The sequence below is a fragment of the Syzygium oleosum genome, unplaced genomic scaffold (assembly GCF_021117445.2).
Source record: "Syzygium oleosum isolate NSW1041296 unplaced genomic scaffold, Sole_v2.1 Sole_v2.06, whole genome shotgun sequence".
NCBI lineage: Eukaryota > Viridiplantae > Streptophyta > Magnoliopsida > Myrtales > Myrtaceae > Syzygium > Syzygium oleosum.
In genome coordinates, this window is record NW_026607490.1 from 13422229 (window position 1) to 13441771 (window position 19543).

The 19543-nt window shown below is 42.2% G+C and overlaps 2 protein-coding genes across 2 annotated transcripts; both read left to right on the forward strand.

Moving 5' to 3' along the window:
- Positions 1–1890: 1890 nt before the first annotated feature.
- LOC115682846 (cell division control protein 48 homolog C) lies at positions 1891–7995 on the forward strand. Its single transcript, XM_030607206.2, has 10 exons — positions 1891–3006; positions 3517–4133; positions 4447–4599; positions 5269–5385; positions 5507–5611; positions 6824–6889; positions 6981–7045; positions 7128–7329; positions 7495–7629; positions 7726–7995. Exons 1-10 carry the CDS (start codon positions 1962–1964, stop codon positions 7771–7773), a joined length of 2553 nt encoding a protein of 850 aa, XP_030463066.1. The 5' UTR covers positions 1891–1961; the 3' UTR covers positions 7774–7995.
- A 3399-nt stretch (positions 7996–11394) lies between these two features.
- On the forward strand, positions 11395–19499 carry LOC115682847 (serine/threonine-protein kinase PBL27). The gene is made up of 5 exons (XM_030607208.2): positions 11395–12013; positions 12991–13190; positions 13650–13839; positions 17944–18335; positions 18468–19499. Exons 1-5 carry the CDS (start codon positions 11878–11880, stop codon positions 19080–19082), a joined length of 1533 nt encoding a protein of 510 aa, XP_030463068.1. The 5' UTR covers positions 11395–11877; the 3' UTR covers positions 19083–19499.
- Positions 19500–19543: the final 44 nt, after the last annotated feature.

A 19543-nucleotide genomic window follows, 5' to 3' on the forward strand; every position in this document is an offset into this window, starting at 1 on the left:
ACTTTCATGGGCTAGCTTTGTATTTAACTATATGTGTAGTGCTCGGTGAATTTTGTCCCTAGTTCCGTTGTAAGCCAACTCTCTTTCTCGTATAACCCAAGCAAAAAAAAAAGTAATTGCTAGTAGGTACTACATATATAGCAAGTCCCAATATTTGAGCTCGAATTTAATTTTTAATTTTGGGGTTTTTGGTTCTTTCTTTATAATAACATATCTTTTTGAAAAAAAAAGAATTCGGCCCATATGCGTGCGTGTTTTTTTTCCTACGTGGAGCTTTTCGATGGCATTTGTTCAAGTGCATCCGACTAATTCAAAACAAATCGTTTAGAGATAATGATAATAAATTTAGTGTACATAATCCATAATTTATGATATATTAAAGAATAATATATTTTTCATGTAAAAATAAATGGTAATCTGTATAAATTCATATTAGAGAATATCATTTATTTTATAGGGGACATTATCTCTTACTTAAGAGCAAATAATCACATGAGTGGATTAAAGAAGAATCATAGGGTAAAGAACACCCAATAACCAAATCAATATGAAAAACACAGCAACTTTCTGGCGATAGTTAATGTGGACAATTTTTTAATCACTTTTTTTATTTTGTTGATTTTTTTGCCTTTTTTTCTTTTATTTTATTTCCCTCTACCGGTCTAGGGCCGCGATGATGGCCGGCAGAGGTCGCTAGTCACTGGCGAGAGCATCGCAGCCCTCGCCCGAGCCCTCACCGGCCATAGCGAGGGGGTCGCGGCCCACGCCGACCACTTTACTCAAATGGTTAGAACTATTTTTTCCATCTCTCCCAATAAAAGGAATGACAGAGGCAAAAACTTGAGAGCTCACGTGTGCAATGCTACATGGAGATACCCTGCCCAGCTGCCTAATAAAGAAGTGCGAGAGAGACCTTCAAATTTGGAGAGATTTTTTACCAGTAGAATGCACGATACGCACAACTAGTACTGGTTCGTAGGTACTAAGCTGCGAACCCATCATATTTATTAGCATCTCAGTACGTTTCAGAGCTTGTTTGTGACAGTAAAGATTACGAAGGCGAAACAAAGTAATATTTCAGAAAGTGGGGAAGATCTTCACCGCCAATGAGAACTCTTGCTGCCACCTTAACCATCTCCTGAACTCTTGCTAATCAGTAATCTGTGAGCGTGGCACGTAGAAAGCAAAGGACTAGAATGAAAACAAAGACTTTCACATGCTAAAGTATTTGAAATTTAAAAAGTATAATCACAAGTGAACAATTTTTCAATCGATGTGACATTTTAGTGTGATCGAAAAAAAAAGTTATGACACTCGTAGTGTACTTATCCTTGAGATTAAAGACGATGTTATATTACCAACCTTGACCTCGCCATTAGGGCTTTCCAAGTCGTCCGAGCGATGCAAGGCGAGATTGGGGCCATGAAGTTGAAGAACTGCAGGCAACTCATGGACTCGACGACGGATGGAGGACTTCTCGGGTGAAGCTTTTCCAATTTTTTCTTTTATTCTCGAGTCCGGTTGACCGTGCTTGCTTCTCTTTATCTTCACTTATTATTATTATATATAAATTCATTTTTGTCAATTTATTTTAAATTTTAAACTTTTAACTTAATTTCAAACTTTCTTATTTATTTTATCCTTACTTGCCACATTATCTGCCCCATCAGTATGATTTTCCTTTTTTTTGGTCGAACATTAGTATGATTGACTATTTCTTGACAACAAAAGGACTTGATCCGATAAAGTGTACTATTTGAAGGATCTAACTGTAAAAATTAAACGTTGGAGGACTCAACTAAATAATCTCCAAAAGTTAGAGGACCAAAATGTGAATCACAAGATTGCATGGCTGTTTCGTAATTATAGTTTCTTTGTTGAGTAGACAGACTTCCCTTCCTCCAATCCTTCGCTTCTGCGGCCGCCGCTTCTATGTTCTGATCGACGCGACGGCGCCGAGGATGCGGAGAAGACCGCGCGGCGGCGGCGGCGGCAGTTCGCCGGCGTCGGCGTCCGTGGTGAACAGGAAGCTCCTCTCCCGGCGGCTGGAGTCGCACAAGCACGATCGCTCCACCGTGGACGACCTCGTCAAGCAGCTCTGCGATGCCTTCCCCGAGTACCGGCGAATCAAGCGCCATCCCTTCGCGAACGCCGTCCGAGAAACCCTAGAGTCGTTCGACGAGAAGGAGCGAAGGGAGCGGCGGCGGCGGCAGCAGCAGCTGCGGTCGCCGAGCTCCCGTGAGGGCAGCGACGACGACGGCGACGGCGACGAGGACGACGGTGACGAGCTCGGAAGAGTCGGTTCCTCGAGAAAGAAGTCGAGGAGGACGGACGTGATGGAGGAGAGGCTGCAGCGGTTCGAGAACGACTACATTCGGAGGAAACGGCCGCGGGGCAGCGAGGAGGCTTCGTCGACTGAACCAGACGTTGACGATGACGATGACGATGACGATGATGGAGACGAAGAAGACGGTGATGTGTCTACGTCGGAGGATGCGATTTACGAGCAGAAAATGGAGCCGGAGTTCGACTTGATGAAATCCATGCTCCGAGCGAGCTACGTCGGCGGCGAGGCGAAGCCTGATAAAGCCAAGCCAGATGTGAAGGATCGGCAGGAGAAGAACATTGAGGTAGAGATTGCGACTAAGAAGCCGAGGAGACTGATTGATATGACGAACGCGGGCGATGCGAAGGCGGAGGCGGAAGCGAAGGGCGGAGGTTCGGGTTCAGCTTGGAATGAGGGGGTGACGGTGAAGGGGAAGGAAGGGCCGAGGTTTAGGGATTTGGGAGGGATGAAGGAAGTCCTGGAAGAGCTGAAGATGGAGGTGATTGTGCCATTGTATCACCCGCAGTTGCCGCGGATGCTCGGGGTTAGTCCGATGGCGGGGATTTTGTTGCACGGGCCGCCCGGTTGCGGCAAGACCAAGTTAGCCCACGCCATCGCCAATGAGACCGGCGTTCCGTTTTACAAGATTTCCGCGACTGAAATTGTTTCCGGCGTCTCTGGTATATCTGTTGTTTTTGCTTTTGAGTATTTTATTTTTCTTCCTGTGAATTGTCATTTGGATTCTGGGGCTGTCTATTGTGTTTTGTCATATCTGAATTCATTGCCTAAGTACGGAAAAATCATAAGTATCAGGTAGCCATTGGCTCTATGTTCGCGTTCTCGCTGAACTCGTGATGTCTGATCATTGCTTATGTTTGTGCTTGCTTCTGTTACCAACTCAGTGTCCTCTCTATTTCCATTGAGCCGTTCCCTTTCGTTTTCCTTTTCTTCATGTAGTTTTTCAATGGATAAACGCAGTAGCATGGTCTGGCCAATATGTTTAGCCCATCAAACGACATTGCCTGTAAACTGAGCTGCTCGCTTTACTTAGCATCTGATGTTGTGTGAAAATATAAAAAAGATATTTTTGCTACACGCCACCACCACCAAGTTACATCTTGCTTCAATTTGCTATCCTTGGTCCAAACATGATAAGCTTCTCTATTTATCATGAACGGCTGGAATTCTAGGTGCATCCGAAGAAAACATCCGAGACCTCTTTTTGAAGGCACACAAGACAGCACCTTCCATTGTATTCATTGATGAGATTGATGCAATTGCCTCAAAGCGAGAAAATCTTCAGAGAGAGATGGAGAGACGGATTGTGACACAATTGATGTCTTGTATGGATGAATCGCACAGGCCAGGAAAATCAACTGATAAGAATGCAGACACGGAGAGCTCTGATACGAAGCCTGGCTATGTTCTTGTAATTGGCGCGACCAATAGGCCTGATGCTGTTGACCCTGCATTAAGGAGGCCCGGACGCTTTGATCGTGAGATTGGTTTAGGCGTTCCTGACGAAAATGCCAGGGTTGAGATCCTTTCAGTGATCACACGTACCCTTAAACTCGAGGGATCTTTTAATTTTCTTAAAATAGCAAGATCTACTCCTGGCTTTGTTGGTGCAGACTTGGCAGCGCTTGCCAACAAGGCTGGTAACCTTGCCATGAAGAGAATTTTAGACGAAAGAAAACTTGAAGTATCTAAAATTTCTATAGATGTGGATAGTGTTGATGAATGGTGGCGACAACCTTGGTTACCTGAGGAAATGGAGAAGCTCGCTATTAATATGGCCGATTTCGAGGTGATGAGTTACTCTTCTCTGTTTGTATTTTTAAAATCATGCTTTGTTTTATTTGGAAATGTTTATGAAATATAGAGACATTCTTAATAAGCTTGTCATTGCAAAATGTGCTTTAGTCTGAAGACCGAACGACATATTTGTCACATCAGCTTGACATTCCTTCTTGGAGATTGAGAATAAAATGTTGTATCGCACATTCCGTCTTTTGTGATTTTTATTGTTAGACATGATTATATTTTCGATTCATAGTTTTTCTGGTTCTGTTGTCTGATAATCCTTCTTGATCTGCATTCATCTATGGTTTACTTTTCAGGAGGCATTGAAAATGATCCAACCCTCTTCTAGAAGGGAGGGATTTTCTGCAATCCCTAATGTTAAATGGGAAGATGTCGGAGGTCTTGACTCTTTGAGGCAGGCATTTGACCGGTATATTGTTAGACGTATCAAATATCCTGAGGAGTACGAGGTAATTGACAAACAATTTGTGTTTCCATAACAGTATTGTTATTCTGTTACAGTAGTTATCTTCAGTCAGCAGGAGTGGAAAGTAGATTAGTGGAAGGGTGCTTCATAAAGCAGAGGGAAATTTTTCTCTATTAAATTCTTCAGGCTAGTTGTTAGGAATGGGGACTACTTGATGCATTGGATTTAGTATAACCGTGATCCAAAGATTTGTCTTTATTCAATGCATGAGCAGGCCAATGAATACTCGAGGTGCATAGGAGTTGTTAGTACCATCAGGCATGTGTTCTTAGGATTCTTGGGCATGTGGCTTTGAAGTTGTAAGTCTTGGGCATCATCTGCCACTGATGAATTCTCAACAGCACAGTTTCCGTGAAGTGTGGTTGAGTTTAATGTCAATCAGGATTCCTGGAGGATGAGTCCTTGCTAGTTTGCTGTGTGAAAATTTCGGTCTAGCAACTAAGCTTGAGGGATGCAGCATTTTTAAAGTGTGGTTGACCATTAAAATTTGTTTCTTTGTTAGAGCACTGCCAACCTTGTATAAGTTTGCCTCTCTTTTAAGTTATTAGGCCTGGAATTTTGCTTGGTGTGAAGTTGTACTGCCTCATCATCTTCCATTGGCTCTTTCTGTTTCCATTTTAGTATCATTCTCTGTTTGTGATTTGGTTTTCAGGAGTTTGGAGTGGATCTAGAGACAGGTTTTCTGCTTTTTGGGCCTCCTGGGTGTGGTAAAACTCTGATTGCCAAGGCAGTTGCCAATGAGGCAGGAGCAAACTTTATTCACATTAAGGCAAGTTTCTTTAGTTTTCTGTTCATCGGTTATTTCACCTTTGGATATTTTTGGGATATTTTCTCTTTCATATCCTGTGTGACTTGAAATTCTTATTTTTATGAGTTTCTTGACCGTTTAGGGCCCTGAGCTATTGAACAAGTATGTTGGAGAAAGTGAGCTGGCAATTCGAACATTGTTTAGCCGTGCTAGGACCTGTGCGCCATGCATACTTTTCTTTGATGAGGTTTGTGAGACTCTCTCATTGTGGCTATCTAATGTTTTTTCTTTTGGAATTTGTAACTTTTGACAGACATAATTGTCCATTGGCATGCTTGGCTTTTCTTATTTCAATCGGTGCGAAAATTTTTCCAGCAATAGGCACAGTTAAGTTCTACTTGAGGAATCACTGCTTTACTCAAAGAGATGAAAAATTTCTTTGTGATTTTATCAACCTTAGAAAGATGAGCCACTTCTCTTTCGATTTTTTTTTTTGGTTTTTTTTTTTTGTGGGGCTTGAGAGGGGGGGGGGGGGTTGTTTCACCATCAAACTCAATTAATGTTTCATGTCAATCATAGCTGAATTGCCTATAGTAGGCATTTTAAATTTGTATGATATTTTTCTTGGTAGAAGAGAATTGTTTATCTGAGAACGGGAATGGGATGGCTCAAGTGAGAGAGGTGGGTGAGTAATTAGGGAAATGAGGCAGGGATAGAGGGAAGAAAAGATTTGATGGGTTGCTTGATCAGTTCTCTAATCAGAATGCTTATTTCGGATTTAGTTTTGAGGCTGTTCCTTAGTATGTTGCCTGATGACCAGTTAAAAACGACCTGACTAACAGTCGAGAGGGGGCTGGCCTGCCCCCCACTCCTTCTCACCTGCTGTTCTTATCCGCGTGCATGGCTCTGTAGTCCTCCGCTAGCCTTTATGGTGCCTCACAACAAGAAGCCTCTCTACCGTTCTCTCTTACCTCTTCTTTATCTCTTGCCTCTGTCTTGTACGAGATGTATCTGCAAATAATTTGTTGTGAAAAGGCTGTGTATTGTATTTTTTGCCTGTAGTGCTGAAGGAATATTGCTTCTTTAGTGCTGACTGTCAAATGCTGAGAAGGAACATTGGTGTCCTTTGCAACTTGTAATTTGTTGTTGAATTAATAATAGAAAATGGAAGATTTTCTTTTTCACTTGATCTTTGACAAAACTCGGTGAATCTAAACTGAAGTTACATAGCCTCTTTACTTCGTGCAACTATTCCATCATTTTGCTCCTCGGTTTTTTTTAGGGCAATTGGAGCCTGAAACTCATGGATATGCCATCTATCTCCTCAAAGCTAACTACTTTCTAGCCATGAACACCCTAGTGAAATAGATGGTGTTGTCATTGTAGCTTAGTTGTCTGAATTCCTTTGGTCGTGCATTTACTTACTTAGTCATGTTATATCTGATACTTTTATCTGCAGGTGGATGCTTTAACAAAGCAGCGTGGCACAGAAGGTGGATGGGTCGTTGAGCGACTGTTGAATCAGGTCAGTATCTTGAGGAGAACTATGGAGTGTCTTTTTGTCAACAACCCGTATCTTATCCAGTAAAATTGAATGTGGACAACTTTCTATGCAGTTGCTTATAGAGCTGGACGGTGCAGATCATCGACGTGGTGTTTTTGTGATTGGGGCCACAAACAGGTCTGATTTATATTTACAGACTTGGGTTTTCACCATGTCGAGTACTTTGCTAACTTCTCTTCTAATTGCATACTTTTGGCAGAATTGAGGTTATAGACAGTGCTCTCTTGCGTCCTGGGAGGTTCGGAAAACTTCATTATGTTCGCTTGCCAAGCGCTGATGAGCGTGGTTTGATCTTGAAAGCTCTAGGTAGGAAGAAGCCTGTTGATGCCGATGTGGATTTAGATGCCATCGGGCGGATGGAAGCCTGTCAGAATCTAAGCGGCGCTGATCTTGCTGCACTGGTTTGTCTATTTCATTATGCTTCGTTCTTTTTATCATTACCATTTAGCAATCATTAGGTTGACAATCACATCAAATCTCTCTCTCATGTGATGACAACTTGAACAACATTTGATATGGTTGGGGATGACTTCAGCATTCACCAATTTTATTTCCAATAATTTTAGGTTAATGAAGCTGCAATGCTTGCTCTCGAAGAGAAGTTGACATTGTCGGGTCAGCATTCGTATTCTTCGTGCACCATAAAGGCAGCTCATTTTGAGCAGGCACTGACTAAAATTTCTCCCTCTGTATCAATGATGGTTGGTTCTCTCATTCATCACGCTACTTGGAATGCTAGGATCTCCGATTTGCTTCCATATGAAATTTTAATCGCCCTTCCCTTTTCACCTGAGCAGGACATACGAGTTTATGAGAACTTGGCCAAGGAATTAAATGCGGCATGAGATGGAGCACTATTTGGAGCTCGTCGGCGGGCAACTACAGTTTTGATCAATATAGAGTGTTTAAGATTCAATTTTTCTGTAGATTATATTGAATTCAGAGGTTGTGCGATAACTTGGAGTGCCGTATATTATTACTAAGACAGTGGAGAAAGCTATCATAATGGTGTCCATAGGAAAATTATTACTTTGCTGTTGCATCTTATGAATGTCCTCTTCTTTTCATGCTTCGACTCTCTTAGATAATATGGTCCATTCTAAGCTCGAGGGGCACATGCTTTGGAATTGTATTTATGTGATGGAGTGCTACTGCTGGATATTTGTTATAAACTGATGAGTCTGTGAATACAACGGCGACCGAACTGCTTTTTGTCTTTCTAAGAGAGCAACACCTTTGATTGCTGAACCTGAACGGGCTGATGCTAAGGTTCTGTCTGTCACTGCGGTCAACTTTGTCAATGTTAAAGTGCATGTTCACTGCGAAATCTCCAGCGGCATGGCAATCAGAGTCTCAGCTGCTTTTGTTGAATTTGCCCAAATCGGAAAGATGGCTTTTAAAGAGGAGGTTGCGCGAGCAGATCCATAAGAAAAAAAAGGCACCATGGCCTCCTATTTTCAGGTACTCCACCACCTCCTCTCACCTTTCTGGTCGGAGTCAACTAAGCCGTATCGATCTCGATGGTTGATTAGCTAAACCCAAAAGCATAACCGGGTGCTCTTAACCAGCGCCGCTTTGTTTAGCACATCCCGTTCATCGTCCCTTAATTTCGACGAAGCAAGCTCCCACGAGAAGGTCGGGTCATATTTCTTCCGTTTGATTGCACCTCCTTGCTATTTGTTTCGCGTCTGTGACAACCCAGCGGCAACAGTTTCTCACTTCTGTAGAGATTCGCAAAAGTCACAGAGATAGCAGGAAACTGATAGCGGTGGTTGCATCTAACTCTTTGACCATTGAGCACTAACTGACCCACGGGGTCAGCAAAGTTTCTCTCGCGACTTGCTTGTCATGGTGGGAAAAGCGTCGCGTGTTCTTCCCAAACAAACCGAATTCTGCTTAGAATCTTCTTGAAGTCGTCTTTCGGCCGAAAATGGCTCGCATCTCTGGCCAACTATCCCTTTCGGACCTTCTTTGGTCTTTTAACTTTTACACACACAAAAGCTTACTCGATCCCCGCTTTGATTTTCAAAACATGACTTCGAATTGGTAATCGAGTTCCGTTTAATCCGTGCATCGCGCTCGACTTTATTTTTGTTACTTCAGTCGGGTCGCTGTTATTGTCAATCGACCGAAAACCGCGTCGAATGTCTTACCTCGCGCAGCTTGCATGGCATAGTTCGATCTCATGGGGACGCCGAAAGGACCCTAGTCGTGACATATGTGACATTATTAAACTTTAATCCGAGGTCACTCGAGTCAAGTTGGATTAGAGTAACATAGCTTGATAGGTTAAAATTGGTTAAGTCGGCCATCCATTGACCACGTGATAGGGAGAGTGCCGTAAGAACATGTACACATGCAAGTGGGGCTGGGTATGCGATTAATAATGGCCGATTGAGCGAGTTAGTTAGCTTTTCCATTTTTTATCATTATAAAAAACACACTAAAAAAATGAGATATATATCTAACACACTGAAACTAGATGTGCATATAAAAGAGAGTACCCCTTTTCAATTATAGTCTATACTGTTTCGTTTTTATTACATCTTTTAGTAATGGAATTAAATTAATTTCTTCGTTTTAATCATCTCTCGATAAACCGCGGTGCATCGCGATTGTACGACTTGATCTTGGTATAAAGTTAGCGAGTTGAAATTTATATCGATTGTATTCACTTAAAATACGCATGTGTTATGTACTTATGTATCATTCTTTTTTGTGATTGCGTGATAGTTTCTGACATAAGGAAATTGTTTATCTCTCCGTAAAATTAGTGTAGTCGGGTTTAATGTGAAATTAGTGAAGCTGGGTTGGGTCTATTGTGAACCATCGTGCTAGTTATCTTGACAATATGAACAATTAATCATTTTCAAATTCAGCCCACATACTTCGAGATTGATCGATGTAATTATGTGACTAAAGATGGTACAAGATTGTCATTCATATAAATCTAATATGATATATGGAATATGCATTCCTGTCGTACTTATTATATATGTAAATTTAGTAATTCTTGATTTTATAACTTGCGTATAGTTTATATTTCGAAATGATGAGGCATTGAATTTTATACTTAAAATCATGCTATTATTACTACTTATATATGTTTCCGTTGCATTAAATGAATAACATCCCAAGTATTTTCTATTACAGGTACCCGTTAACATATCCATCCGCTGTTTTTAGACCAGATTACAACACATATCTTTTTTAATTTACTTCAACCCAACTTCTCCTCAACATCCTACTCGCACCTCTTCTCCTCCTCGGCTCTCTCACCTCCGCTGAGCCGCCACAGCCACGTGCTGCCGCTCCCGTCGCCGCCGCTCTTCCGGCCCCGCCGCCGCCGTCAACCGAGATTCTCGCCGCTCCACCAGCACCCATGAACACGAGCCTACGGTTTCTCCTAGACACACCCCCTCATCGACTTACTTTTGCCACCGTTACCGTAAACATTGGATCAAAGTACACTGACATAATCCAAACTTTTCTAAGTCCATCGCCTCCCGAATCCAGCGGCCGTGGTGGAAAGATACCTCGAGAGGTCTAATCACCTCCCACCACACACAATCATTCCGCCCAAGAACACGAGCCTACGGTCCTCCTACGCCCCCATAATTTCTCTCTCCTCTTTTTTTTTGCGCTTTCCTTTTTTCTTTTGGCCACAGTAAAATTACAGACGTTGGATCAAGAAGCGCACGCTCTGATGTAATCCAACCTTCTTAGCTCCCCCATACCCCTCCCCGGGAATCCGACGGCCGCGATGGAAGATGCCGACGAAGTTCCAATCTCCACCCGCCCGTAGACGATCACTGCACCCAAGCTCCTTCTGCTGCTGATGGAGGGCTGTGTTCGTTCTTTGAAAACATGTGTTAGGACTTAAAGAATGTCCATCCACACAACATCCACTGCGTGGGTCCCGCCCCCCTTCCCTTAGGAAACGGCGACCCGTGGTCATTCACTTGCTTGCTGTCGATTTTTCTTTACTGCATACGTACAGAAAGCTCCAAACTTTTTTCTTGCAAAAACCCAGCAATTACGAACCCCCCCAAAAAAAAAGGAAATTTATTTTCCTCAAACGTTTGAACTTTCACAAGATACAACCTTTTGTCTCGCGTTCGAATCATACCTTTCATGCATTATACTCGACATTCCATGAACAAAGCCCTATCTAATCAACGTGAATGGAAAGATTTTTCTTAACATTTACGGCGATGGTCGTTTCGGGCACGTAAACATGAACGCCGAAAAAGGAAAATGGAGAAATGGGAAAAGCAGCAAAGTGGTGTGTGGAGTGGGGGCACATCGGCATCTTCGGTTTGAATGCTTGAATCCAACAAGGGGGGGGGATTACGTGTAGCTGTTGGCTCTTAACTACCCATTTAACACCAACTAATGATACTGCTAATCCTAATCCTAATCCTAAAGTCTATAATTTCCCTTCAAACTTTACTGCCCCAACCCTAAGACAAATTCACTCTTCCTCGTTCCTTTCCCACATATATGTCTCTGCTGTGTTCTTTCCATGTATCATTTCGTAAAAAGTAAAATTAAACTTCCTCTTCCTCTCAAGTTCTCTCAACCTTTTTACTTTTCCTCCTCTCCCACCACCACCACCACCACCACCACTGTACCCACGAGCTGTGTTTTCTCTGGTTTGTTGATCTGCTCGTTCCGCTTGTTGGGTCTTTGATCTTTTGCGTCCGGGGCGTGTCCGCAGCGGGAGTGCGAGCGAAAGGAGCGGTCTTGGGTCGGAATTCTCAATGGGTCTTGGGTCGGGGAGATGGGGAAGCCGAGACTGTGCTGCGTGTCCTTTCGTGCGGTTTGAAGTCCGGTGCTTTTGATGCTATGCGGTTGTCCTAGCTGGGGTCGCGGGTGGGCGATTCGCGGGCGGTGTCGGGTTTCGATTGTTTCGGTGTCGTGCGGTGGTGGGAATCTTTTGATTTGATATGGGTGGGTGTTTGCCTTGTTTTGGATCATCCAAGGGCAAGGACGGGAGTGGAGTGAAGGAAGTGAGCAAGAAGGATTCGGCTAAAGAAGCCTCGGCTGCTCACTCTCATCATGTGAGCAGAGTCAGCAGCTCAGGTAAAGCGAAAGATCTTCCTTTCTTGGTTTTTCCCCATGAAATTCTTGAATCGTTTTTGAGTCTTGTTCTGGATTTGCTTGATCAATGGGTGTTGGTTCTTGCCCTTTCTGTCGTCGGTGTATTTTTCCTCCCTGAGCTAATTGTGCCTTTGATGCTAGTTCTTATTTGATCCGATGCATTTCACGGTTCATCTTTTTTCAGGGAATTGGGGTTTCTTATTTCTTGACTGTTTCGGTTGCTTGGGGCTATTGATTTTTTTTTTGAGATCTGTCTGTGGGTTATCGGAGTTCCTGACATTTGGTTTTAGTGGACAATTTTCTGGGTTTTGCATTTATGAGCTAAGGGAGAGACATAGGCTAGTCAATACTGTGTGAGCGCAATTTTAAACTTTTCAAGTGGAATCATTAAGAAGGCAAACTGATTGCCCTTAAATGAAATGTTTTTCCACTTTCCTTAGAGGTGTGTCAAAGTAGTGTTTGAGCTTAAAACTGCCAATGCAGTTTCTTGTGATGAGTCTCGAACTATTATAGTCAACAGACTTTCTGTGCAGGGTTAAGGTCCAACTAATTTAGTGTTGGGTATTGGTTTTGTACAGCCGTGTTTTGGTGGCTAAGATCAAATCCACTGTCTTGGGAAAGTGTATTGGCGGGCATCTTTTGATATTGGACTTAAAGAGATTCTTGTGCTGACTATTTATTAAGCTTTAACAGTGGTTACCCTGGTTAGCTGTAGGGCATCCTTAAATTTGTGGGTGATGCTTCGTAATAAGAGTTTTTGGTGTTCAATTGTGTCCAACTATATGCAACCTAAATCTGATAAGGAAGCTCACTTTTGTCGTAAGATATGGTCTTTCTTGATTATTTAGTTAATCTGATTTATGCGACATGTTTATTGAGATGCCATATTTATTGAAAGGATTACTTTTCTACTCAATTCCCTCAACTCGCCTGATTTTAATGACTGAAATTCTTTGCAGACAAAACAAAATCTCGAAATGGGTCCGACCCCAAGAAGGAAGTACCAGTGCCAAAAGATGGACCAACAGCTCATATTGCTGCGCAAACATTTACCTTTCGAGAGCTTGCTGCCGCGACAAAAAATTTTAGACCAGAATGTCTACTGGGTGAAGGAGGATTTGGTCGTGTCTATAAAGGCCGTCTAGAGAGTACAGGCCAGGTTAGTTTTGCCTATTCTTGCCTGATTCTTTTGTAGTGTGTCATAACAATTTTTTGGACTTCTGTTCTGTACATAGGCAGGGTAAAAAGGTAATTTCACCAGAAGTTATGATGACACCAATACATATTTTATTTAGTAAGTAAATTCATTTCATCAACAGAATTCATATCTATAATCTTATTCGGAGGCTGCTACTGTAAAGAGGTTTTTACGCTGGCATGTTTGTGTTAAGAATCCTAAGTTTTTCTCACTTGGTTCACAACTATAATTTTTGCTTAATTCTAGAACTTGGCAGTTGTAAATAGTGTAAATAGTTGATAGAATGCATAAATTCTCAGATAGAGTTCTCTGATTGCCTAGTCCTCTCTCTCTCTCTCTCTCTCTCTCTCTCTCTCTCTCTCTCTCTCTCTCTCTCTCTCTCTCATGGTGATCTTTGTTTCCACTGAAATACATGTTCAGGTAGTAGCTGTTAAGCAGCTTGACCGAAATGGCCTTCAAGGAAATAGAGAATTTTTGGTAGAGGTTCTCATGCTCAGCCTATTACACCACCCGAATCTTGTCAACTTGATCGGTTATTGTGCTGATGGGGACCAACGCCTCCTTGTTTATGAGTTTATGCCACTAGGATCATTGGAGGATCACTTGCACGGTATGGCTATGCTAAATCACTTATTGCATTTCTATGTTACAAAAATGGAAGTTCCTTATTGTGCTTCTTGATATGTCTATGGTGCTTATGGAGAGTCAGCAACTGTATCTTAGGTTTTTCTTTTGGAACATCCGGTAAAATTGGAACAATTCGAGGATAGGTAAACCAAACTTCATAGGTAGAGCGTCAAGGAGATGCTAACACATTAACTTCCATTGCTGTTAAATCTTAAACACATTAATGCCAAGTATTAGGTCGAGAGGCATGAGCAGCTGGTGATGGTATCTGGGAGTGCAGCAGTAGCATCATAACTGGTTGCTGATTGCACAGTTCCTTGTGCATTCTTTATTATGTTAATGATGGTACCACATCAATGACTTCATAATTGAGTGCTCTATATTTAGTAGCAGCTGTGGACTGCTGCCTTTAGCATGGTAGTAGCGGTGGAAGTTGATATTGCACTAGAACAGAACACATAACTGATGAAATCTTTTCGAAAAATAGAGTCTGGTGAATTTGCTCCTTGAGCTGTACGTTTTGCATTGTTTGTATTGGAGCTGATGAATCTCAAATGGCATTCAGTAACTTCTAAATGCAATTCTTTGAATATAATAAATCTTCCTTTTCGACTGCTTATTTGAAAGACTTGCTGATTCAGTGTGTGTGTGTGTGAGAGAGAGAGAGAGGGAGGGAGGGCCCAGAATGGCCTCCACGGGCTTCCTGGATCTCTGATGAGCCACCCAATTTCTGGCCGATAATCCAAACTTCAATCTTTCTCGACCATCCTTTTGGTGGCAACCCCAACTTCTGATGACCTCTCTGATGTCAGATGGCTTCACCTCCAACAACCTCCGTCTGACCCTTCCCATGCCTCTTCTGTTTTGCTCACCTGAACCAAATATTCTCTGACCTATGAAATACCTACGCAACTTTGTGACTTCCCCATTGCCTCTGACGACCTTTCTCTGATTTTTCCTTCAACTGTTTGTTCCCTGAACCTTATTTCTTGGGTAAGTTTAGCTGTATGCTCTAGGAGAGGGTTCGGCCAGGAACTTTTGGACTAGCTTTTCCTTATGGAAAGCAAATGGGAAGTGCCTTAGGTGATTGGGGCAGACTTCAATTAAACAAATAAAGTTTAAAAACCTGAACTCAGTGCCAAAGCTTCTACCTCAGTCGACTTTAGATCACCATCCTATTGTTTTAAACGTGAGAGATATTCTCTAGGAGAAGGTTCTGCTAGGAATTTGTTCTTGGACGAGCTTTTTGTGATGGAAAGCAAAGGGGATGTGCCTTATGTGATTGGGGGAGACTTCGACTGAACAAAAAATGTTTTAAGAACCCGAACGTGTGCCAAAGTTTCTACCTTGGTCGACTTTAGATCACCATCCTATAGTTTTCATAGTGAGAGGTATTAGGTGGGCACACCTCCTTTTAGATTAAAAAATATGTCTAAAAGTAGAAGACTTCGAAGAGGTAGTTAATAATAGCTGGAAGAATAGTTCTGCCGGGGGATACTACAGTTTCTCTTTTCTCGAAGCTGAAGCGGATTAAATATATTTGAAAGCAGTGGAGTCATTAGAAGGTGGGAAACGTTGGAAACGAAATTAACCAGACACTTTTAGAGGTTGAAAAGCTTGACAATAAAGAGGCTGCAATGGCTTTGACGAAGGTGGAGAGATGTTGGAGATTAATAAAAGAACCAGAATTGCCATTGACTAACATTCTTTTATTTTGGTTACAAGATTTAGTAACCTTCCACTTATGGTTTTTGAATACAAGGCGGCTTCCTTCTATAGTAAGTGGTTTGAAAGGCTTGACAAGCCACTTCAAGTTCCGCTGCAAGCTCACCTGTTTCTTCTGCTGAAATCCTTTATATCCTGGCAGGAGATAGACCAATACAAGGTTCATTCTTGATAAATATTACCATGGTAATTGGAATGGAAGTTACTAAAACCACGGTGATTGGCAAAATGGATTTAATATCACGCATAGGCTTATATGAAGAGTCATGACTGTCCTTATGGAAGTGTATCAAATAAAAAAGCACATGTAATATATCAACTTTCTCAAATCATCATTAGAACTTTTGTAGTTGGCTTCAAGTGTTTTTATCCACCTAGTGATGTCATATTTCTCTGGTTTAAACACTGGATGGTATTTCTCTCTAGTACTTTGCTGTACTATAAGACATCATGCTGTCATTTGGAAGATTTTTTCAAATGACAAGGCGATCCTCCTAATACTGGAGTATCAGTTTGGTGAAAATGTATGTTCAACTTAATTTTCCATTGCTGATAGTTAATACTAGACGTGTTGTAGACACCAAATGATTCTTTGGAAAAAAAAAATGCATGCTTAGAGTGCATTTTTGATTGGGAGAATCAATAATTTGGACAATGTTGTCCACGTAATGATCACCCTTGCCGCTCAAAATAAATGAACGAATAATGTTTTCGTTATCAACGAAAATGTTTAGGCATAAATTGTTGTTCATAATGAAAATAATTTCCATTGACTAATTTTTCTGAATGATATAAATGATTAGCATTAGGAATATTTTTTAAAATTGTTACTTTTCTGTAAAACAAACACCCTTTAGCTTTTGCACAATTTTCTCGTCCATCTTGACTTTGTTGTTTGAGTATAAGATAGGAAATTAGATGCCCGATTTAAATGCTTTGTTTGAATTTTATTACAGAAAAACAGATTAAAGTAGAAAGCTTTCTCAGATGAAACTTAAATTATAGTTTTAGAAATGTTAGCTATTTCCAGATTGTGAAGGTCCATGCATCATACCTCTGATAATTCTTTGTTTACTTTAAAAAGATCTATCTCTACACCTACATGCATACCGTAGAGATCTATGTAGATGGCTCTCCTTTTGTGCACTTAGGATTGACTTTGTTTTTGTTCTCTCAAAATGGTCCATCGGTATCTCATTGTCGCATTCTTTGACATGGTTTAAAGCTTTGACAACCCTTGTCCTCCATAGGGAGAATCTAGAATCATGACTGAAGCCCTGCAAAATGATACGGTAGAATAGTTATATAAGACTTCACCTTAAATTGGTACTCGTGTTAGAGCATTGGTATAGAGCTTTCATCAAGTAACATGGCTGAAAGGGCTGTCAAGCTGATACTGGCCATTGTTGGCATGGTAATGATTGGAAGGAAAAATATCATATCTTGATTTACCAGTTTGAATATCTATGGCTACTTTATTTGGAAGTCAGAGCCCCTGTTGTTGACAACTTGAATAACTAGTTGATCCAACGGGCTAATGTTGACTCATTTGATATAGATGGATTAGCTAGGTAGGTCACTGGTTTCCATCAACTAGCAAGTCCTCCTGCTCACATGTTTTCCTAGTAACAAATGCCTCAGCTATCCATGAAAAGACTTACTTCAGGAGAATGAAATCCCAACCTTGTGAATGAGATTGCTCACGATCTAATAGATTTCTACTCAAATACTTGTTCGAATCATTCCTCTTTTGTCTGGGGATGAGTCATTAAATGAGGTCTTCATATGAATTAATCAGATGGATGTTAGTGAAAAACAAACAATTACTTCTCTTTTTTTTTTTTTTTTTTTTGATAACCCAGGAACCCCCGCACGGCCGACAGCCGGAGGGGTAAACCTGGGGTGACGCTAGCGCAGGACCCACCACCACGGCACCACACTTAAGAATCAATTACTTCTCTTTTAGCTTTAAGCTGCACAACAAATTGGTTAAGATGACTTGCTGATATTTTTTAGCATTGAGTGTTAGCAAAAGTAGGAGACTTGGTGATCAAGATGATATCCTTGGCAACAAAATATCTATAAGTGGCCCTTTGAAAGGTTTGACCTGGAAAGACTCGGTATTCTTAGGAGCAATATAAGCACATGCAAGTCGGAAAATGCTGAATGCTTGAAATGAGGCGGTTTGCGTACTGCGAGGAGAGGTGGACACAGTACCACCAGCCTCCAGGGGAGGTGGACACAATACTTACGTATTATTTTTTTATCGATAATGGCATTTCAGTGACTTCCTCCTATTCGAATAATACACAGTAGGCAAATGCTTGAGGCCATTTAATTGCCATTTGAATTGTCTTTTTAGATCTTCCTCCGGATAAGGAGCCTCTGGACTGGAACACAAGGATGAAGATAGCAGCTGGAGCAGCCAAGGGCTTGGAGTATTTGCACGACAAAGCAAATCCTCCAGTTATATACAGAGACCTAAAATCCTCCAACATCCTTCTTGACGAGGGCTTCCACCCTAAATTATCAGATTTCGGGCTTGCAAAGCTGGGGCCTGTTGGGGACAAAACTCATGTCTCGACGCGTGTTATGGGGACATATGGTTATTGTGCTCCTGAATATGCAATGACTGGCCAACTAACTCTAAAATCTGATGTCTACAGCTTTGGAGTTGTCTTTCTTGAACTCATAACTGGGCGCAAGGCAATTGACAACTCAAGGGCTCCTGGGGAACATAATCTTGTGGCATGGGTAGGTTTCTCATATTTTTCTGAATCATTTGTTGTGCACCTTACAAGGAACAGACATTGTTTGTGGATTTTGTTTTTTCAATGAAACAATGCAAGCTGAGAATCCTCTCTTCTAATATGACGTGGTTTGTAGGCTCGGCCGCTCTTCAAAGACCGTAGAAAGTTCCCCAAGATGGCCGACCCTCTACTGCAAGGGCGGTACCCAATGCGTGGACTTTACCAAGCTCTAGCAGTTGCCGCAATGTGCCTACAAGAACAGGCAGCCACGAGGCCTTTAATAGGAGACGTTGTGACAGCTCTTACATATTTGGCCTCCCAAACTTACGACCCAAACTCAGCTTCTGGCCAAAGCAACCGAGTGGGTCCTTCTACTCCGAGGATTAGGGATGACCGGAGGGGCACGGCTGACGGTTTGGATAGCCCGGATGGGTATCGCGGTTCCCCTTCCACTCACAGGAATTCGCCCGATTTCAGAAAGAGAGACCAAGGAAGGCAATTGACTAGCGGAGCTGAGCTGGGGCGCACTGAAACTGGCGGTGGGTCTGGGAGGAAGTGGGGTCTGGATGACCTTGAGCGGGCAGACTCCCACAGAGACAGCCCGGGGAGTGCAGGCAGAGGGAGAGAGACTCCAAGGAACCGTGACCTGGACAGAGAACGCGCGGTGGCGGAAGCCAAAGTATGGGGTGAGAACTGGAGGGAGAGAAAGCGTGCGGGTGCAGTGGGTAGCTTCGATTCCACGAACGAATAAGACGCACACCGAGACTCAGAGCTGCTGCCATGTCGGCTTTTACTTGATCACGAGAAGGCTGCTTCTGGTTGAAACTAAGGGTTATGAATAAGGGGGTTCGTTGTGTCCGACGTTGATGCTGCTTGTCCTTTTTTTTCTGTCAATTCTTCTAGTTGAAACATCCACATTATCATGTGACGTACAGGAAGAAAAACGGTTCAAAAAAAAAGAGAGATGGTTTTGGTATATTGGAAACTATGGTGCTGTAATGTCCTTTTTAGCCCGTATGCCGCAGGATCTATAAGCTCTTGATATGTAAGTAGGATTTCCAGTTCATGGTGAAAGGAGAGGGGGAGAATGTCTCATTTTTGCCCCCCTTGGATGTGTTCTGTACATGATGACATTTGGTGTGGAATTCCCAATTGCTGCACCCCTTTTTCCAGTCTCTCTCTCTCTCTAATGTGTCTTTAGCTCTAAACCCG